General features: G+C 25.1%; 1 protein-coding gene across 1 annotated transcript; it reads left to right on the top strand.

The window, feature by feature from the left end:
- Window positions 1-1,616: 1,616 nt before the first annotated feature.
- Window positions 1,617-2,523, top strand: LOC111281154 (uncharacterized). Its single transcript, XM_022868791.2, has one exon. The coding sequence runs from the start codon at window positions 1,728-1,730 to the stop codon at window positions 2,364-2,366; it is 639 nt and encodes a 212-aa protein (XP_022724526.1). The 5' UTR covers window positions 1,617-1,727; the 3' UTR covers window positions 2,367-2,523.
- Window positions 2,524-21,739: the final 19,216 nt, after the last annotated feature.

Below are 21,739 nucleotides of genomic sequence, written 5' to 3'. Positions count from 1 at the left end.
TACCAAAAGTTGGGGATATTAATGGAACAAAACATATCATGCAGCCACCTATTTTCCTTTAAAATAGGCATTTTAAATCGCGCCGGAGATTTGACGCTCTTTTCAGCTTTCACTCATTCATCTTTTTGAAATGTAAGTTTACTTTTCAACTCATTTTGTTTATACAGCCAAATTTAAAGTAATAATTTCGTAAAAATGTGAATAATATGCGCAATAACTGTGTGACGATGGTAGGTTGTAGGATTTTTAATTTTTTGATATTGATTCAAGTATTGAACTTTTAATTTTAATGATTAACATTTAATTTTCAACAATCTTAAATGCAAAAATATGTGAACAATTGAATTTTTTATTATATCAGTGCAATAATATTGTAGACTTGTATTCTTGTATAAGAGAACACAAAAAACTCACACACAAAATCCCACAAATTGGCAAGCAAGTTGAAACAACCGTTTTTGAATGCCATTCACAAATTTAAGACTATGCCATGCATCTGTTGCTTATCCCTCTCTCCATTTTTCCTTTCCCGGACATTATGAAGGCTTTTCTCAATCTTACGGGCAACGTTATCAGCCACAGCCTTCAATTTCCCAGTTGGTCCATTTTCAGGTTATGGATCATTCTCTTCATGAATCAGTGGACTTGTCTCCAGAATTTAATGGAGATACTGATGGATAGGATTTATTCCTTATTCTAAAGCGAGAAATTTACACGGTGGACTGGACTATGGTGGCCATCGTTGCAACCAAGCTCTTCTTCAATATGGAAATCAAACACGTTCCAATGCAGCTAATTTTACATTGTATAGACTCAAAATTTTGTGATAATCAAAGTGGTAAAAGAAAATTCTGTGATGAATGAAAATTGAAGCCTGCTCCTTTTTATATTTCCTAGATGATTCACTTTGTCTCAGATTTGAGATCCGTCTAAAACAAAAATATTGTTTCTAATTTCCTATGAATACTCTGATACTCTGAAAAAAAAGTGAAAAAGTTATGAATGCCAAATGTGTTGAAGGAATGAAAGAGAACGTAGACCTATTAAGAGAGCAGTCACTAATGTGAAACAAAATGTGGACATGAAAGTTAATTTTGTTTTGAAATAGAATTTAATAATTACTAAAGTGTTAAATTTTTAATCTTAAATTTAATACCTATCAATGTTAATAGCTAAAAAACATTTAAAAATACTCTAATTAAGGATTTAAATTTAAAAAATACCTTACTTTGAAAAAAAAATTACAAAATGGTCTAACAGCGAGCTGGCACTTTCATCACCCAAGCTCACATGAGCTTGAGCCCATCTAATCGCTACCAACAAAAATTGATTGAAGCAAGCAATAAGGTAAGTAAAGGTCTAACAGCGAGCTGGCACTTTCATCACCCAAGCTCACATGAGCTTGAGCCCATCTAATCGCTACCAACAAAAAATGATTGAAGCAAGCAATAAGGTAAGTAAAGGAAAATACTTAAAACATTAAAATAACCCAAAACATCCATCATTCAACGCATCCTTAGTTTAATTTTTTAGTCCCATTTTTAACGTGCAAATCACCTTTTAATTTCTTTTGCCTTCCCTTTTCTTCCCTTTATATACCCCACCTCTCACCCTCTCTTGCTTAACCCAAATTAATACTAATTTTCTCTTCCTTCTGTTTTTCCTCCCCTCTTTCTCTCTCTCAAAAGTCACCAAAAAGAAAAAAAAAAAACTAAGAAAAGGCAAAAATGGAACAAAATCTACCAGTGATGGCCAAAAGAGTATGGAGCATAGTAAGGGCAGTTCTCTTCATGATGAGAAAAGGAATTTTGCCAAAGAGAAAACTCATGGTTGGTCTCAACTTGATGCTCAAACGTGGCAAAATCGCCAGCACCAAAGTCATTGGCAACCTCATGTTCCACCACCACAAAGACTGCCAGGTCTCATCATCATTCATGGCGGCGGCAGCAACAGCCCATGAGTACGAGTTCAGCTGCAGCAACACCCCAAACTACACCTTTCCTTTCAACCTCGCCACCAAGAAGAAAAACAGCATTATCAACTACTACCACCACTTTTTCGCGTGCTCCCACCCGCCTCCTACTCAAGACGACGACGTGGCGACCATGAATGCGGTTAAGGTTGTCTTGGAGATGCTTAACAACCGCGACAGCGATAACATGGTGGTTGAAGCTGCTGCTGCTTCCCCTATGTTACCAGGTTTCGGACAAACTCCATTGGCAAGGCAACTTAGGGTAACGGATTCTCCTTTCCCTTTAAGGGATGTGGACGAAGACAATGGCTACGTAGACAAGGCAGCCGAGGATTTCATAAACAGGTTTTACAAGGATTTGAAGCAGCAAAATAAGAGAATGGCTGAGTTATAAGGGAACTCTTTGGCCTTTGCTTTGTTAATGATTTTCCATGTTTGGAGTTCACATATGGTTAATTACTTTTTTTTTTGGGTTTTAATTTTGTTGTTGATATAAACAAATAAAAGAAAATTATAAGAAAGAGTCATGAAATTTTCAGTTTTTCTTTCAATCTTATGTTAAAATCTGGTTATGTTTGTCATGAAAATTATTGTAATATCAATGAGAGGCATTGTACACTAAGAGAATTTTAAGCTTATAAATTAATTAATTAGCACTTTTTTTTTTTGAGAAAATTAGCCATTTTTTTTGGGTAAAAAAAGACTGTGATTTGAAAATAAAAAAAATTACAAATACTGGAATTTGAAATAGTACACTAAAACTCCATTAATTAATTTGTTTTTTTTTTCTTCTTCATTTAAGTTTTGTTTTAGCATAAAAAGTAGACGTTGAACAACCTTTGGAGACAAACTGAAATCCTTCAAATAAATAATTAACTGATTAATTGAGTTATAGCCATGTTAATGAAGTATGATTTATTTTGTGGTTTTGGGAATAATTCTTCCCCTTTTGTACTTTTACTAGTTAATAATTAATTAACCCTTTTTTCATTGCTTTTAGTTCGAGCTTTTAACCTAAATTTAGGGTTTGAGGCAGCTGGCAGGAAAGATCTAAATTGCAGCGGCTAAGTTGATGTGACATTTCATTTAAGAATATTAATGGATAGAGCACTTGAACCATAGAGCAATTTTTATCTTCATCTCAAAATTTTATATTATATTTATTTTTATTTTCGTATTTAATAAATATTTTTAATTTATTTTTATTTTTATTCTCACGAATATTAATAAGTATGGATATATCCATCCATAGCTTTTTTAAAAAATAAAAATAAAAATTTATTGTTTAGTTTTTTTATTTTTATCTTATATATTTATGTAATTTTTTATAAATATATATTAATATATATTTTTAAATAAAAATATATTAATTTTAACTAATTTAAAAAAAATTATTTATAGTAGTTAATAAAAAATCTATTTACTAAATATATATAAATATATGTAAAATATGAGTATGAGACAATTGCAATATATATTATCCATCCTCATTTTTCATACTCAATAAAAATTTAAAATTATACTCATATTTATCTCCATTCCTATTTTCACAATGTATATCCATATTTATGTCCATCTCTATCTCTATCTCTATTCAAATAAAAAATCAAATTCTCTATTAAATATATATAAAATTGATATCCCTAATATCATTTTATAGGGGAGGTCCATGAAACCTTAATTAAATATGGAAAATGCATGGCTTTTACAGCCTGATTGATCACTGCCACTTTCATTTTACTTTTAATGTCCGGATATGATGTGATTCCACTAAGTTAAAGGAACTTAGAGCTGGACCCTCCTTAAAAAATTCAATTGTTTTCCCAATCACTTTTGCTTTTTCAGTTTTCTTCTTTTCAGTATTTTATTTTCAAATTTAGTGAGAAAAACTATACTTGTGTTTTTACCCTCGTTTACTTTGGAAATTTAATTCATAGTCACCCCAATTGGTAGCAGTTGCCAATAAAGTTAGTTTATAAAGCTAGCTTCGCGCACACCAAAAATAATTATCAAGGAAAAGAAAAAGAAAGGGAAGATTAAAGTTCAAAGGATGTTGATCAACTAAACTATAATCCAGCTACCACGTGTATCAAATCAACTTATTTAGACTAAAAACCTGACATGAAACAGCAATATTCATTGCGTGATCATCATGTCAATTCAAATTAAGTAATTAAGTCCATTGATATTGAATTGTTCAAGTAATAATACTGACTTTCATATAAACAACAAAGTTATATTATTATAAATTGGATTGAGGAAAAGATTAGTAACGAAGGTATAAAGTTTTGGTTTAAAATATTATAAATAAAAATATTTCAATTAGTCTCATGAGCTTGATATTTCAATGGTTAGAACACGAAATTTTAATTTAGAAATCTTAAATTCAAATCTTATAAAAGGAAAGATGAAATTTATAAGATATAAAGACAGATATACATTCCTTAAATATTTATACTACACTTAGTGGCCAAAAACTAATAGGAGAGAACGTATCATATAAAAAATAAAATAAAGCCCCCAATAATTTGAATTTTTTTTTCTTTCTTTTCAAAATTTCAAATTCGTATTATAATGAGACATGGGAATGTACATTTTTATGATTGGAACTTTATATCATATTATATGCTAAAAAGATTGTTACTACTTTTATCCATACTCATTAACAAAGAAAAGATAGACCAATTTCATTGGCTATGGGAGAGCTTAATAGAACTGAAAACAAGGTGCCACCGCCTTCGGTCGATCGGTAGATTGCTTCCAAAACCATGAGCTTGGAAGTATCCAAGAAACATGCAGGTGTCAAAAGAAGAGGCTTTGTGAAAAGTTCAATTTCTTTCGTACCAAGTCAATATCTCTCCCACTACCAAAAGTAGAGTTCTTATCATAAATGATAATAAATCAATCAAAGCATGCTATCCCATGTATGACTGTGCATGCATATATCATACATCATATATCATATATCATATAGCATACAGCATATAGCATTCATGCATGCTCCCCCATCTCATAGTTGAATCCGACTCAAAGACTGCGGTTAGCTCGTCAATGAAAGAAGAAATTTGACCATGAAGACTATGGAGATATTCTCATCCGTTGATTATCTGGTTGGAGAGTTAACTAATGTAAGACCGACAAATATACTCCGTGAAGCAAACGGGATGGCAGACGCTTTAGTGAAGGGTGGCGGTGGGTCGGTCGGACATGTTTATTGCCTGGTGTAACCTGAATTCCATTTTAAGGGGCCTTTATCTATAACTGTGTTAATGATTTGGGCTTTATCTGCTGCTCCTTTTGTTTGTAATGGATGGGAGAATCCTGATCTCGTCCAAACTTTGTTTGATCTTTTAATAAAATCCTTAATGACTTAGCAAATATATATACATATATATGTGTGTGTGTGTGATGATAATGGCATATAGTGTTATGTGTGTGTATGTTAATGATTTTAAAATGTAAGATTGAGATGTGACATGCATGTGTAAATTGTAATTGATGTACACTGAAATTCAGATTTTTACAATTTGTATTAGGAATTAGGTTATTAAAAGTGTTACAACTTTGTTAGATTTTAGCTCTCGCAAAAAGCAAAGTCCCGAAAATGACCCAAAAGAAAAGAGTGGTTGAAGGCTGCCTGCCGCTGCTCAATTATTTTACTCCACACTTGTTCACTAAAAATCTCTCTTTCTCTCTCCCTTTAAGGCAATGGAGCTTTTAGAATATTCCAGGATACCAGGCTTAATTTAAAAGCTAATTAAACCAATAATTTGTATTCATTCAATTTTTGACATTTGGATATTAATCAGTACTATATTTAGAGAAATTAATTAAAGACATGGACCATCTATTATCACACATGCTACAAGAAAATTTTTTTTTTTTTACGAATTAAAAAAAAAATTATAGAATTTCCTTACAAAAGGAAAAAAAAAGTTAATTAATTACTACAAAGGCTCTTTTGGTAGATGGTGGGAGCCATTCTCATTGTATCACTGTTGCATTTTATGATTAAATTTTCAAATGTTCAATCATATAATAAGATTTAAGTGTGATGAAAATCCTCCCATCATACTATCAAAAAGAGTATAAATCTACCATGATTAGATCAATAAGAGTGAGTTTTGAATTTAAAAAAAAAATTGAAACGAAAACATTTTAAAATGCATCATTTCAAAATGTTAGTATTTATAATTATTTTATTTGGATAAATATTTTTTAGAAAGAAATTTAATTTATTAGAATTTAACAAGATAAAGAATAATTATAAAAGAAGAACAATGATATTAAAAATAATATATGTATAAATAAAACATGTAATATAGGTATCATCATTAGATTTGTAAAAATATATATTATTAATAATATAAAAAATAAATATAAATATTAGAGTTAAATAAGATGATATTTTATTTTTTGAGCTTTATACTTTATGATGGGTCATATCTAATAAAAAGATGGAGGATTTGGAAAAAATTTGAAAAACCACGTCTTATGGTGGAATTTTAGAGAGAATTTGAGCACCTAAAAGTTTCTCTAAAAATTTTACCTAAATTTTATTTTTTTTATTTTTATCAAAATAAGTAAATTTATTTTGGGTTTTTAAAAATTTTTATTGAAATGAAATTTCTCCCCCTAATGTACCATACAAACACCACCTAAAGCTTCAAGAAGATCCATTCAGTTTCAAAATTTTGGATTAATTAATTATTGGGAGAAGTGACGAAGAATAACTAGAAAAGACGTTGTGCCTTTACCTTTTGTCTCAACATTGAATATATATTTTTTGTTTAGTTAAAGTGAAAGTTGGTACATGCTTTTTTTTGGCTACTTTTAAAATAGCTTTGTTTACTTTTATAAAGCTTGTTTTTGAGAGTTCAAACTCTAGTGCTCTTCCACTTTGAATTAAAATAAAAAGAGTGTTTGGTTTATGACTTCTTAGATTTTAATAGGAAAAGTGATTTGGGGAAAAATTATATTGACGGGGAATATGTGATTTTTAGATTTTGTTAACTTAAGAAATATAAGATTTTTGTATTAGGTTTAAATGAATGAAAGATTATTTAATAAAATTTTTATTATATTATTTTTAATAATACGTGAATAATACCTGACATTCATAATATTGACATGTGAATAATACATGACATATAAATAATATGTTGTCTTCAATGAAATTAAATAATTCTAAAAAATAATTTTTTATATTTTTAACAAATATAATCTTATAATTCTAATTATTATCATAATATTATTGTCCTTACGCAAATAAAACATGCGAATTGACCTTTTATGAGTAATAATATTAAATGAGTGTATTTTAGATTTTATATATAATAATATTAAGTAAAGATATTTTATGTTTTATTTTTTTATATTTTCAAAAAAGATTGTGTCTTTATCTTAGAGAAGTCTTATTTTTGACAAAATTACATTTTTATCTTAGAAACATTGACTTTATTGAATTATAAATTTTTTTTTTTTTATGTTTTCAATAAAGATTGCATTTTTATGTTATAAATGTTGTCTTTTTAATAAAAATTATGATTTTATTTTAGAAAAATCTTTTTTATTGAATTTTAAAAAATTTATTTTTTTCATATTTTCAACAAATGCTGCATTTTCTATCTTAGAAACATTATCTTTATTAAATTTTAAAAAATATATTTTTTTATGTTTTAAACAAATACTGCATTTTTATATTAAAAACATTGTCTTTTCAATAAAAATTGCATTTTTCTATCTTATAAACGTCATTTTTATTAAATTTTAAAAAATATATTTTTTTATATTTGCAATAAAAACTTTATTTTTATCTTAGAAATATTGTTTATTGAACAAGGACTACGGTTTTATCTTAGAAACATCGTTTTTTCAATAAAGACTATATTTTTATTTTTAAAACATCATTTTTATTAAATTTAAAAAAATATATTTTTTCATATTTTCAAAAAATACTACATTTTCTATCTTAGAAACATTATTTTTGTTAAATTTTAAAAAATATATCTTTTAATATTTTCAACAATGACTGTATTTTTATCTTAGAAATATTATTTTTTTTCAATAAATATTGTGTTTTCTATCTTAAAAACATCGTTTTTATTGAATTCTGAAAAATATTTTTTTTCATGTTTACAATAAAGATTGCATTTTTATCTTTAAAATGTCATCTTTTTAACAAAGACTACATTTTTTATTTTACAAATATTGTTTTTTCATATTTTTGACAAAGACCACATTTTTATTTTAAATACGTTGTTTTTGTTGTATTATGAAAAATAATATTTCATATTTTCAACAAAAATAATGTTTTTAATCATAATTTTTGTGAGGATTTCAATAGCACTATATTAAAAACATGATTGTTTAAAATATATTGAGAAAAATTATTTTTATAATATTTTATAAAAAAATATTATGTTTCTAAGGTAAATAATGTTGTTTATATAATTTGAAAATGCAATTAAGTGAGAAAAATTGGGAAAAATTACCTTCGAAATTTTAAAAAACCTCAGAGAGAAGAGAGTTTTTGATTCCCTTACTTTCCATTTCTTGACACTGTTAAAATCCTTAAAAAATCCCTAATTATTACATTCTTGTTAATCAAACTAAAAAATCAAATTACTAAAATTAGGATTTTGAGAGAGAAATTACTTTTTCAAAAACAAACACCTCTTAAGGATCTTTTGTATTTGGGCAAACCTAAGAGATATTGGAATCAAAGGTGGCAATTCAAAACCACATTTGTAAGAAACTTTTTTCAAACCTAACAAAAAATTCAAAGTTGTTTTGGATCAATGAATCCAATGTTGTCTAAGAATATTAGACTCTTTATTACAACAAATTTAAACTTGAATTTATATATGTTTATTAATAGTTAATTATATTCCATAAAGTTGAGAAATAGTGATAATAATTGTAATTTTTTTTGAAAATTATATATAATAATTTTTATTTATCTTATATGATTAATCTCATAAAATAGTGTATAGTGTATATTGTTAGAAAAAATAAATAAGAGAATAAAAATAATAGAAAATAATTTTGATTTTGAAGCATGAAGAACATTTTTTTAAAGGAAGTTATGCTTTTAAGATACAATAAAACTCTAAACTCTCCAATTAGAAGTAGTAAAAATAGTTATACTAAAACTTTTATTTATAATGAATGAACAGAAGAAATAAATTTTTATTCAAATAGTTATGACTTTTTGTATAATCATGATCTTTATGAATATTAATCTATTTATATTCAAACTGTTATGACTATTTGTCATATGATAAATATTTCTATTCAAATATAATAATTTAAAATATGAATAAAATTAATACAAAAATTAATTTTATTCATTAAAAATTAAATCTTTTTATCCAATGTGAGATACACCATATTCTAAACTACCAATAATCTCCCACTAGTTTGAAATGTTGGTGTTTAATCTTTAACCTTCCACACAAATAAATATAATGAATACAATAAGATATATCTCAATTTAAACATTCAATTAACGTATATATCTTAAAATTCTAACAAAATTGATGGTATTCGTAGATTAAACCTTAACTCATAGTATTAGAATTAAAGATATAATACACATGATACTTATTTATTCTTCTGTCAGAGGTTTATAATCGCTTTAGCACTATTATGACCATGTGCTTATCATATTCATAAACATTTACAAAAGAGACCCCAATTCTTCTTATTGAAGTGAAACTACTTCTATATTTATATAAGTAGAGTTTTCATTATATCTCTATTACTTTAAACAATTAAAACTCCATTAACAGTATAAAAACTCATCTTTCCCATGCAATGGATTACACTAATTTTTAAAATTTAAATAGATTTTATTAGTGCTTAAAAGACACATAACAATAACTTATTTTTATCCATTAAATTTTGTAATTAGAGACTACTAATTCAAAGTTGGATTCCCATTATTGGTGTCTAATAATAAGGATTTAAATCCATTTTACTTATAGTACTACTAACCAAATATCTTGGAATTCAATTTTCCTTTATGGTAATTACCCCTACTTGAAATTGAATCTTTAATATAATTATTTTAGGCTAATATATTCAAAATTTTCATTTTGCATATCATTTATATGCTCTAGACATTATTGCCTTATTCTTGTCATTTTAAGAAATAGTTAGTTTTGGTTGTGGCCACTAAGGTTGAGCAATTGTCGATTTCAATCGACAAAACTAATCAAAACTGACATTTTTGGTTTAATCGGGATGGGCTCATCGATTTTGATGGGTATTTCAGTTAAAACCTTAGTTTAGATGATTTATATGGTTGATTCTTTGTGGTAGTTTTATAGACCCAAATTGATCGAAAAAATAAATCTTTTTTAACTTTTTAGATTTTTACATTCTATTTTTACTTATTTTATCAAATTGATAAAATTGAAGAGAAACAACCCTAGCCACTCTTTGCAAGCCCTCGACATTTCGAGACATTTCTTCAATTTTCACACTTTTAGTTGTTGACCCTCTCTTTCAGCCCCTCTTTGGCTCTTTGTCAAACACCAATCTGCCTATCGTCAGTCAGTTCTAGACCTCTCAAGCCTAAGCTTTTCTCACACTCTGCCTTTCGATCTCTCCAATGCTTCATCTTACACTTCACCTACCCCTAGTTCACCCTGTATCCGTAAGTCTGACACAACCATCGACAGCTCTATTGCTCCACCAAACCTTTAGGGCTTAAAAATTTATCAAAGGTTTGTTGTTTTTGCCTTTTGTATTTCTTGTGAACAACATAACAAGAAATAAGCCTTTGTTTCCCTTGTTTATTTAATGATGATGGTGATATGTATGCCAAAGAATTTGTGGTCCTAACAAGTTGAATTTGATGTTTAGCTCCTTTGTACATGAATGGTGGACCAATAATGAGAACCAAGAGAAAAATGTGATATTCTATTTGTTTTATTGGGATTTTCTTATTATTAGTATAATTTTTTATTTTTTTGAGATTTTTTTATAGTGAGCAAATGGTCCATATGTAGTCATGTAAGCTAATTATATGCTTGAAGTCCAATAATGATTGTCATAGGCTTTAGTATAGTTTGATAAGAATAGAAGAAAAATAAAAAAATCCAAAAAATTCGACTAAACCGATCGACTTAAGTTAGTTTAGTTAATTTCAGTTTTCATCTAATTAAATGGTCGATTTGGTTTTTTTATAAATTAAATCGGTTTAGTCGATTTTAAGATTTTTACAACCGAATAAACTAAATCAACCTAATGCTCTCCCTTAGTGGCCACAACTCTATAGCCATAAATTTCAATCATTCTATTTTCATACTTTTATACATCTTTAATACATCTTTAATACAATTATACTTCTAGTATAATTGGATAAACTCAATTAATAAACTAAACCATTTTAGTCATTTTAAGATTTTTAATGACTTTTTTTATGATTTTACTTTAATAAGTATACTAAATTTATTAGCTTGTATAATTTGCTCATAAAATTATACTAAAATCTTATAACATTATAGTGGTAATTTCTATTTTTTTTTATTTTTATCACTCTCACCATGTTTAAGTATGCATTCTTTTATTAAAGAATGTCTCATTCAATTATCAAGATATCATATATATTTAATCAAGTTACCATTTCATTTATCTTTTTACTACTTTGTGGTTTTTTTTTTTTTTAAGTAGTAAGCCTCTAAATCTACTTTTAGTAAAAAATAACTAGCAAATATCTTAATATTTCTTTTCATAAAAGTTTACATCAATAAGTAGATTTTAAATATAATTATTTGTCTATAGTCTCTTTTTAAGACTTTTTATATTAATTCATAAATACTTATATGAATCAATTGTCAATTCATAAATACTTACTTTTATCTATTTCATCATGGACACTATTAATAATTTTTATTACCATGAATAAAACCATTTCCATCACCAAAATGGATCAAATAGAATTCCTTTTGATATTATAAAAGTTTTCATATTCACAAGATCTTTGAATCACTCATGACTTCCAAAATAAATATACTTTAAAATTTTCACTATATTTCAAAACTTTTAATAAAACCATAAATGATAAATTATTTGTACAATCCATGAATTAGACCATATACATAACAAAAAAATTACCACAATGTGATCAAGATTATGTCATCAATTTTGGCTTATGGCTATTCCAAGCCAACCATAATAATCCACATCATACCTATAAATCATATAGATTTAGCTATTAAAGTTATCTCATTTATAGTAATAACTTTTAGTAAAAACCAACTGTCTCAAATGTTATCATGAGTTTTCAATGCATATATTAATTGCCTAATGACTAATTTCAAGTTTATGACTATTGAAACCTCTAAACTTGATTTCAAAATATTATGAGAACTTTAATTCTCCACTATTGTGTAGCCTACCTATATATCTATATTATTTACCACTTTTAATTGGTCATAAGATTTTTGAATATATAATAAATTCAAGTTTTACTCATATGACCAATATGCTTCTATACAATAAGAGTTCATAGTATATTTAACTTTAATTTCAAATCTTTCACAATAATTTTGTGATCAATATGTTCATATCTAGATCACTATATCAATGCAAGTCGTGAAACATGAATTCAAAGAATTATTTTCATAAAATAATATAAACAATAATAATAATATGAGTTCTACTCATATTTCATGTAAAAACTCATAATAAATTTGCATTGGTTAAATCATTTATTGGTTAACTCCAAGGCTTACGTCTTTCACAAGCCAATATTATTTATCTAAGCCCATATGTTAATATGGTGTATAACTAGCTACATCCTTGCCATTGTCATAAAACTATTGAAAACTACAGAAACATGTTCACTTTTCATTATAACAACCTGTAAAAGGCCATTTTTTAGGTATAAGAAGCAAAAATATTTTCATTGTCTTTAACCAATAATCTATTAATTGGATAATGACATTTTATTTCCATGGTCTATATCTTTCTTATATGTATAAAAAAAAATTCCATCTCGTTTATTTCATTTTCATAATATATGGCAAACTATACAAATGTTTTTCATGCCATCACAAAATAGAATTAAACACATGTATGTACTAATGCCTTTGGAACATTGAATTTGCATGTTTTTTTCTAATTCATAAACAAGGCTAATTAAACATTGATGACCATTTTTTAAAATGCTAATAACTGACAAATGCTTCAATATTTTTAATGACATACCTTTTCTTTTTAATCAATAATCTAATTAGCCTAAATTGTTAGCTAATACATACTTAATATATTTTACATTACCACCAGCTACAATTCTTCATGAAATTATATATTCATTGCATATAATAAACTTACATTAACTTATTACATTATAAATTCAAATAATTTATAAATGTTATCATCAACGGGAATAATATTTTAGAACCCAAACCTTTATAAACCTCATAATTATAATAGTTTGATTTTTTTTTTAAATAAGCATCTCTTTAATCTCTTACCATTTGTGAGCCAATTTCATCAATCATAGTTATATAGCATGAACATTTATATTCCAAATTCTTGAGTTTATTTGTCTTACTTATTTTAGTCATCAAACACAAATTGAGTTGTACCTTAAACTTTTTCTTTTTGATTCACACAACTCAATTTTAAAAATCATTGTATTGTCCAACCGTGGGTATAAAATTATTGTTTTGTGTTAATCTTTAAGATTTTTTCTTTTTTCTTTTTTATAATTTCTAATTTCTTTTACCAGTGATATAGAATCATAAATTATATACCTGGTTTACGTAGCAATAAACTTTTCTTTCCTTGGCTTGCAAAGAAAGATGAATAATATGAGGCTTAAGTTAATGAAAAATTCATTCCCGTGCCACATCTAATGCCATATTCATGCCATGCCTCTCATCTTGATTAAATTTCGATGATAAATCATAATTTTGTCCTTTGCTTTTATCAACAGCCTTAAGCTTTTATTCACCCCCACCACTTGATTAATTGGTATGCAAAAAAGTTATTGATGATAAAACTTGAAGATACAATGAAGTCTAATGATTGACAAAATATAATAAGATTATAAAAGATTCATAACCAAAGCTAGCAAATACTCCATCTTTATTTTATGCTCATAACCATTCAATGCTATGATCAAGAAAATTCACATATAATTTACCATAAAATCATGAATCATAAATTAAATAATTTAATTCAGAATCAAAAAATTAAGAATTCTCAATAAAGAAAGCAAAATTCAATAAGACTTAAGGTCTCTTATGAATTATTAATCATCAATTCTTTTAGTAGAATATAAAAATTAGAAAGACAATAACAACAAACTTATCTTGTATTTTATTTCACCAAAAAACTATTTGGATAATTGAAACCTTTTATGCTGGTTTCAAAAGTCGATTTTGTCAACTTTGCCTATTCTTTTCCTTGTTTCTTCCTTATGTTAAATATGAATTTTATAATTTCCTTTAAATTGTTAGGAAAAAATAAATAAATGAATAGAAATAATAGAAAAGAATTTTAGTTTTGAAGTATGAAGAACACTTTTTTTAAAAACATAATTATATCATTAGGATATAACAAAGCCTTAAAATTTCTAATCAAAAGTAGTGAAAATAGTTATACTAAAAAATTTATTTATAATGAATAAACAACATAAATTTTTATTTAAATGGTTATGACTTTTTGTATAATTATGACGTTTATAAATAATAATCCATTTATATTCAAACAGTTAAGACCATTTGTCATATAATAATTATTTCTATTCAAATATAATTATTTAAAATATGAATAAAATTAATAAAAAAATTAATTTTATTCATTCATAATTAAATCTTTTTATCTAATATGGGATGCATTAAATTTTAAACTATCAACATATATATAATGTATAAATCATGAAAACTTATATATGTTTTTGTATTTTTCTAACACATGGACTGGCCTTACATGATATAATTTCGAATTGAGAAATTTCTGACCACATTATTATTATTATGATTGGAGTAATAAGCATACTTCCTGATGAGATGAAAATTTTCAATGAATTACTAATGCAGCATTATAAGGTAGGACTTCCAATAATAAACTTAAAACTCATAAGATAGTTTTCATTTTTTTGATTTAATGATTAAAAGATTTTTAAGAGGATATAGAAATCTTAAATTCAAACCATAACTTCTCCTTCTTATGGATTTTGCCCATCCTATGTACCAAAAGCTAAAAAACTCGTAAGGTAAAAAATTAGCATTACCAAGGAAGGATGTGCTGCAATAGTGCAAGATTTGTGTTCCACTCCAAATGCATAGTGATAAAGAAAGCTCCACCACAAAGAAGTAAAATAATCAAGAAACTACTTTATAAGTTTTAGAAATTAAAATATTTTCTATCTACACAATGAATTTAAAGAAAAGTTAGAGATTCTCCAAACTTTAATTATTTGTCCTCTTTCTAAATTTTTTCTTCAAATCTTTATCTATTTTTTTCATTTCAATTTATGTCATAATAATAGTGTATATAATATATATCCATAGAGATATTAACTTATATAGGATCATCCTAAAAAATAGTTATTTAAACATCACAAAAACAATAACACTTCATTTTGATTAAAAATGAAAAGAAAATAAACGATAAAGATTAAAAAGTTACCTAAAAAAAAAAAGCTATTGATATATATATATAGCAAAAATTAATCAGAAAAGTAACCAAATTAAAAAATTATTTATATAGATCTTATCTATCATTATGCTTATGGAAACACGTCTTATTCGTAAACATTGATTTTAACGGTGTATAACTTTAATAAAAATGCAAAAAAAAGCTTATTTATTAAAAAAAAGTTAAAAAAGAAGTCGGTCTAGTTAATATACAATGATTTTTTGCATTGATAAGAAGTATATAACTATATAAGCTAGAAGGTGGAGCATGTGAGAAATGTAGTTGGCATGTAATTTTAATGTAAACTTTATGTAACGCGGAGGGATATTGACATGCCACTCATGGAAATCATGATTTTTGCTCATAATGCAAAAGCTATTTGGTAATCGATTTTTAGGCATGCGTAAAACACTAATAAATTGTGATAAAAAATAATTTGAAATTTAATTTAATTAATTCATTATTTTATTCTTAGGTTTTGTTGACTAATTAGAGAGTGTAATATTTTTGTATTTGGTTTACAGTAATATAAAATTACTTCATAAAATCTTTTACAATATTATCTTTAATAAAACGTGAATAAAATATGGCATCTATAATATTAACATGTGAATAACATATGATACGTGAATAATATGTTTTCTTTGATAAAATTAAATAATTCTAAAAGATAATTTTTATATTTTTAATAAATATAATCTTATAATTTTAGTTAAAATCCTAATGTTATTGTCTCTACATAGAAAAAACATGCGGATTGACCTTTTATGTGTAATAATATTAAGTAAATATATTTTAGATTTTATATGTAATAATATCAAGTAAAAATTTTTTATGTTTTAATTTTCTTTTCATAGTTTTAACACAAAGTGTATTTTTTTATCTTTGAAAAGTCATATTTTCAACAAAAATTATGTTTTTATTTTAGAACCATTATTTTTATTGAATTCTAAAAAAATATATTTTCATGTTTTCAACAAATATTGCATTTTTATATTAGAAACGTCATCTTTTCAACAAAAATTACGTTTTTATCTTAGAAACGTCATTTTTATTGAATTTTAAAAAATATTTTTTTATATTTTCAACAAATATTACGTTTTCTATCTTAAAAATATTTTCTTTGTTAAATTCTAAAAACTATTTATTTCATGTTTTTAATAAATACTAGTTTTTTATTTTAGAAACATCATCTTTTCAATAAAGATTGCATTTTTTTAATCTTACAAACGTCATTTTTGTTGCATCCTAAATTTTTTTTTTCATGTTTACAACAAAAACAACATTTTTATCTTAGAAATTTCATTTTTTCAACAAAGACTGTATTTTTATATTAGAAATGTCATCTTTTTAACAAATAATACGTTTTTATCTTAGAAACATCATCTTTATTAGATTTTAAAAACTATATTTTTTTCATATTTTCAACAAAAATTGTGTTTTATATTTTTAAAATGTTATCTTTGTTAGATACCAAAAAATATATTTTTTCATGTTTTTAATAAAGAATATGTTTTTATCTTAGAAATATCATCTTTTCAATAACGATTGTGTTTTTTATCTTAAAAATATCATTTTTCTTGAATTTTAAAATTTATTTTTTTATATTTACAATAAATACTGCATTTTTATTTTAGAAATGTCATCTTTTCACTTAAACCAATGTTTTTTATTCTTAAAATGTCGTCTTTGTTAAATTTTGAAAAATATTTTTTTCATATTTTTAACAAAAACAACGTTTTGTTATTTAAAAAATGTTACCTAAAAATGTTGTTTATGTTAAATTATGAAAAATAATATTTCATATTCTAAAAAAAATTGTATTTTTAATCATAACTTTTATAAGAATTTCAATAGCACAATGTTAAAAACGTGATTTTTGTTTAAAATATATTTAGAAAAATTATTTTCATAATATTTTATAAAACCTTACTATGTTTATAAAATAAATAACATTATTTTATATAATCTGAAATGCAATTAAATGAAGAAAAATAAAAAAATAATTTCACTTTTTTTTTGAAATTATTAAAAACCTCATGGAAAGGACAATTTTTGACTTCCCTACTTTCTCACTCCTTGACATTGTTGAGAATCTTAAAAAACCTCAATAATCACAATCTCATGAATCAAATTAAGGAATCAAATTACAAAATAAATATAAAAATACAAATAAAAATAACAATAATTAGCTAATTAAAAGTAAAATAAAAAAAAAAAATTGTGACAGTGTGTGTCATGCTTGGCACTGGCAACCTACGAGCCCTATCTCTACCAACTGACCTTAACCTCTACCTACACCCCCTTTCATCCTATAAGCATCACGTGACCCACCCATCCCTTTTCGGCCATAGTAAATAACATTAAGTCTTTAAGAAATTTAGCTTAAGCTAAAATGAAAAAAAAAAAAAACAAAAATCACATCAGCACCGTGGCCTTGGCAACGTGGATATCATCAGTGACACTTGAAGGACTATTGAGAATCCCAAAAACTATGGGATCTTGTCTCCCTTCTTGGCTCTATAAATTTGGAGCTTAAGCATAGAAAGAAAAGAGGAACGAAAATAAGCAGAACCTCTACTAAAAAAAGAGGAAAAAAAAAACCTTCTTTCAAAAACAAAAAACCATTTTCTAATCTTAAAAAAAAAACCAAAAAAAAAAGCCATATCCCTTGGAATGGGGAACCAGCACCAAAAACAAACCACAACAAAAAACCAAAAAAATAAACAAAAAAAAATTTTGGCCAAAAGTTTGTAGTTCTATCTAGGAGTTTTTAGGCAATTTCAAGAGAAAGGAGGCTAGAACAAGAATTAAGAGATTGAAAGGAGTTTTTTGGTGGTTTTTGAAAGTTATTTAGCAACCAATGATAATGACAGTAAGCATCGGCACATAGTAACAACCAACCATTTTTTGGAGAAAGGGTTTGGGGAAAATTTTTTAGCTTGAAAGTTTTTTTTGCAAAAAAGGAAAAAAATGAGTTGAAAAAAAAGTTTTAGTTTTTATAGAAGAGGAAAAAGTAAAAATGAACCATTTTGAAAGGAAAATCTATGTGAATTCAATACCTAACCTGAGATCAGCTTGACCTGACCCGAAAACACTACAGCTAACCAAACTTTGACCAATCTGATTGAACCATATCCGAATTACCTCAAACTAAAACCAACCGGCTTAAACTACCAAAAATCGATCCAAACTACTAAATTATTCGCGAACCACTCTAGATCATTGACCAAACCATTGACCAGTCTAGTTTATTTTTTTATATTTTTATATTTTTTTGTATTTTTGTATTTTTGTATTTTTTATTTACTTTTTTATATTTTTATTATTTTTTAGTATTTTTTTATGTTGCAAAATATTTTTAATATAAAAATAAAGTTTAAATTTTTTATAAATTTCAATTTAGTTGAAAAATTAAAATAAAAAATTTCTTTAAAAGTAAAATGAAAAATGAAAAAGTAATAAATAAAATAATAATAAAAATTCCTTCTTTTTCTATAAAAATAACTAAAATTAATATTAAAAAAAATGAGGAAATAGAAAATTTCATCTAATGATTAAATCTAAGAAAATTTGCATAATGATTCTTATGAAATCCCTATGTAAGAATTTTTTTTTTTTAATACTACTAATGTATTAAAGTATTTATAAAAAATTTTTACTAAAATAAAATTCATTTTTCTCCTAGTAAAAATGCAAAAAAAAATAATAAATAATAAAAATACAAAAAAATTAATAAAAATTTTTTTCTAAAAGAAAAAAAATGTATTTGTTCTAAAAAAAAGATTATTAGTAAATAAAGAAGAAAAAAAAGAAAATTTTTATTCGATCATGAGATTCTAGGGTAATCCAAGTAGTAATACCTAAGAAATCTTTAAGTGAAATGATTTTTTAAAAATATTATCAGCATATTGAAATATTTATAAAAATTTTGCTTTTCTTTTAAAAAAATTCTAAAAAATATAATAAAAAATCAATAAAAAATTTTATAAAAATTATAAATAAAACACGCACACTAATATTTAATCATTTGCATTGCTTGCATATTATTAAAATTTTGAAAAATAGATACGAGCCTCCAAGGATAAGATTATAAGAAAATTTGAGTAGTAATTCTTGAGAAATTCCTACGTAAAATTTTTTTTTTTCAATATTACCAACGTACTGAAACATTTTAAGAGTCTTTTCAATAACAAGGTTCTAATTTATTTTTCTTAAATAAAATGGATTAATATTTAAAAAATAAAAAAATTGTAAAAAAGAAAAATGGTTTTGAAATAACAAAGGTGGAAATGAAAATAAATTAATAAATGTAATCAAGAGAATTATTTTTAAATACCAAAATTAATTTTTTTTTATCAAAATTAAAGGATAAACATAATTAATTGATACTGTTTTTTAACATGCATTGTAGAGATGCTAATCATTCTCTATGCATAACAAACTCCTAAACCCAAACTATTTTTATAGATCCAAAAATTATTTTTTTAATAAATTTTAATTAATTTTAAGATTTTATTAAAAAGATAAAGTTATAATCAGTGGTCAAACACACTAAATTAAAAAATATTGGTGATAATTTCATTTATTTTTAAATTCATTTAATAGTCTAAATTTACCAATTTGATTTGAGAAATTTCTCACCACAATATTATTTTTATTGTGACTGAATGTTAATTATACTTTTCGATGCGACCAAAATTTTCAATGATTTACTAATGTAGCGTTAAAGGTGAGACTTTTGATAAGAAACTCAAAACAAATAAGACAATCTTCACTTCTTTGATTAAGTGGTTAAAATGTTTTTAAAATGATATAAAAATCTTGGATTCGGATCATAATTTCCTCTCTTTCTTATGAACTATGCCCATCCTATGTACCAAGAACTAAAAAACTCATAAGGTCAATGATGTGCTGCAACAGTACAAGATTTGCGCTCCACGGTAGAGCAAACTCCACTATAAAGATATAAAATAATCAAGAAACTACTTTATAAGTTTTAGAAATTAAAATATTTTCTATCTACACAATGAATTGAAAGAATAGTTGTAGATTCTCCAAACTTTAATTATTTGTCCTTTTCTAAATTTTTTTCTTCAAACCCTTATCTATTTTTTTCATTTCAATTTATATCAAAATAATAGTATATATAATATATATCCATCGAGATATTAACTTATACAAGATCATCCTAAAAAAATGGTTATTTAAACATCACAAAAATAATAACACCTCATTCTTTTTATCTTTTATTATTTTTTTGAAGTTCCTAATCTACCTTTAAACCCCTCTTACCCGATTATATATCTGGTTGAAGAAAACATTACACGTCTAAACTCTCTTGAACAAGCAACTTTTAAGTGCCAATTCCAATAACAAACCAATTGATTCAAGGGATAATAGGCTCTCTTTTTTTAAAGCATGCAATAATTATTATGCACTCATTCTTGCCAAATCAACTCTTATTAAATCAATTAACTCATCTTTTAATTTTGATTAAAAATGAAAAGAAATACACGATAAAGATTAAAGAGTTACCCAAAAGAAAAAGAACTATTGATATATATGTATGTATATATATATATATATATATAGCAAAAATTAATTAGAAAAGCAACCAAATTAAAAAATTAGTTATATAGATCTTATCTATGTTTATACTTATGGAAACACTTGTCTTATTTGTAAACATTGATTTTAATGAGTGTATAACTTTAATAAAAATGCAGAAAAAGCTTATTCGTTCAAAAAAAAAAAAAGTTAAAAACGAAGTCGGTCTAGCTAATATACAATGATTTCTTGCATTCATAAGACATATATAACTATATAAGCTGGAAGGTGGAGCATGTGAGAAATGCAGTTGGTATTTTGCTTGTGTTAAATAAAATTGCATGTAATTTTAATGTAAACTTAACGTAACGCGGATGGATATTGACATGCCACTCATGGAAATCATGATTTTTGCTCATAAAGCAAAGGCTGTTTTGTAATCAGTTTTTAGGAACGTGCAAAACATGTATAAATTGTGATAAAAAATAAATTTGAAATTTAATTTAATTAATTAATTATTTTTAAAAATTAACATTTAATAGATTTAAGATTCAA

This window comes from Durio zibethinus, chromosome 28, assembly GCF_047325235.1.
Source record: "Durio zibethinus cultivar Kanyao isolate XHJ-2024 chromosome 28, ASM4732523v1, whole genome shotgun sequence".
Classification (NCBI taxonomy): domain Eukaryota; kingdom Viridiplantae; phylum Streptophyta; class Magnoliopsida; order Malvales; family Malvaceae; genus Durio; species Durio zibethinus.
This window is presented reverse-complemented; position numbering and strand designations above follow the sequence as displayed.

What these genes read in the sequence shown, in the direction of transcription:
- LOC111281154 (XM_022868791.2), top strand. Translation starts at nt 1,728, where the DNA reads ATGGAACAAAATCTACCAGTGATGGCCAAAAGAGTATGGAGCATAGTA.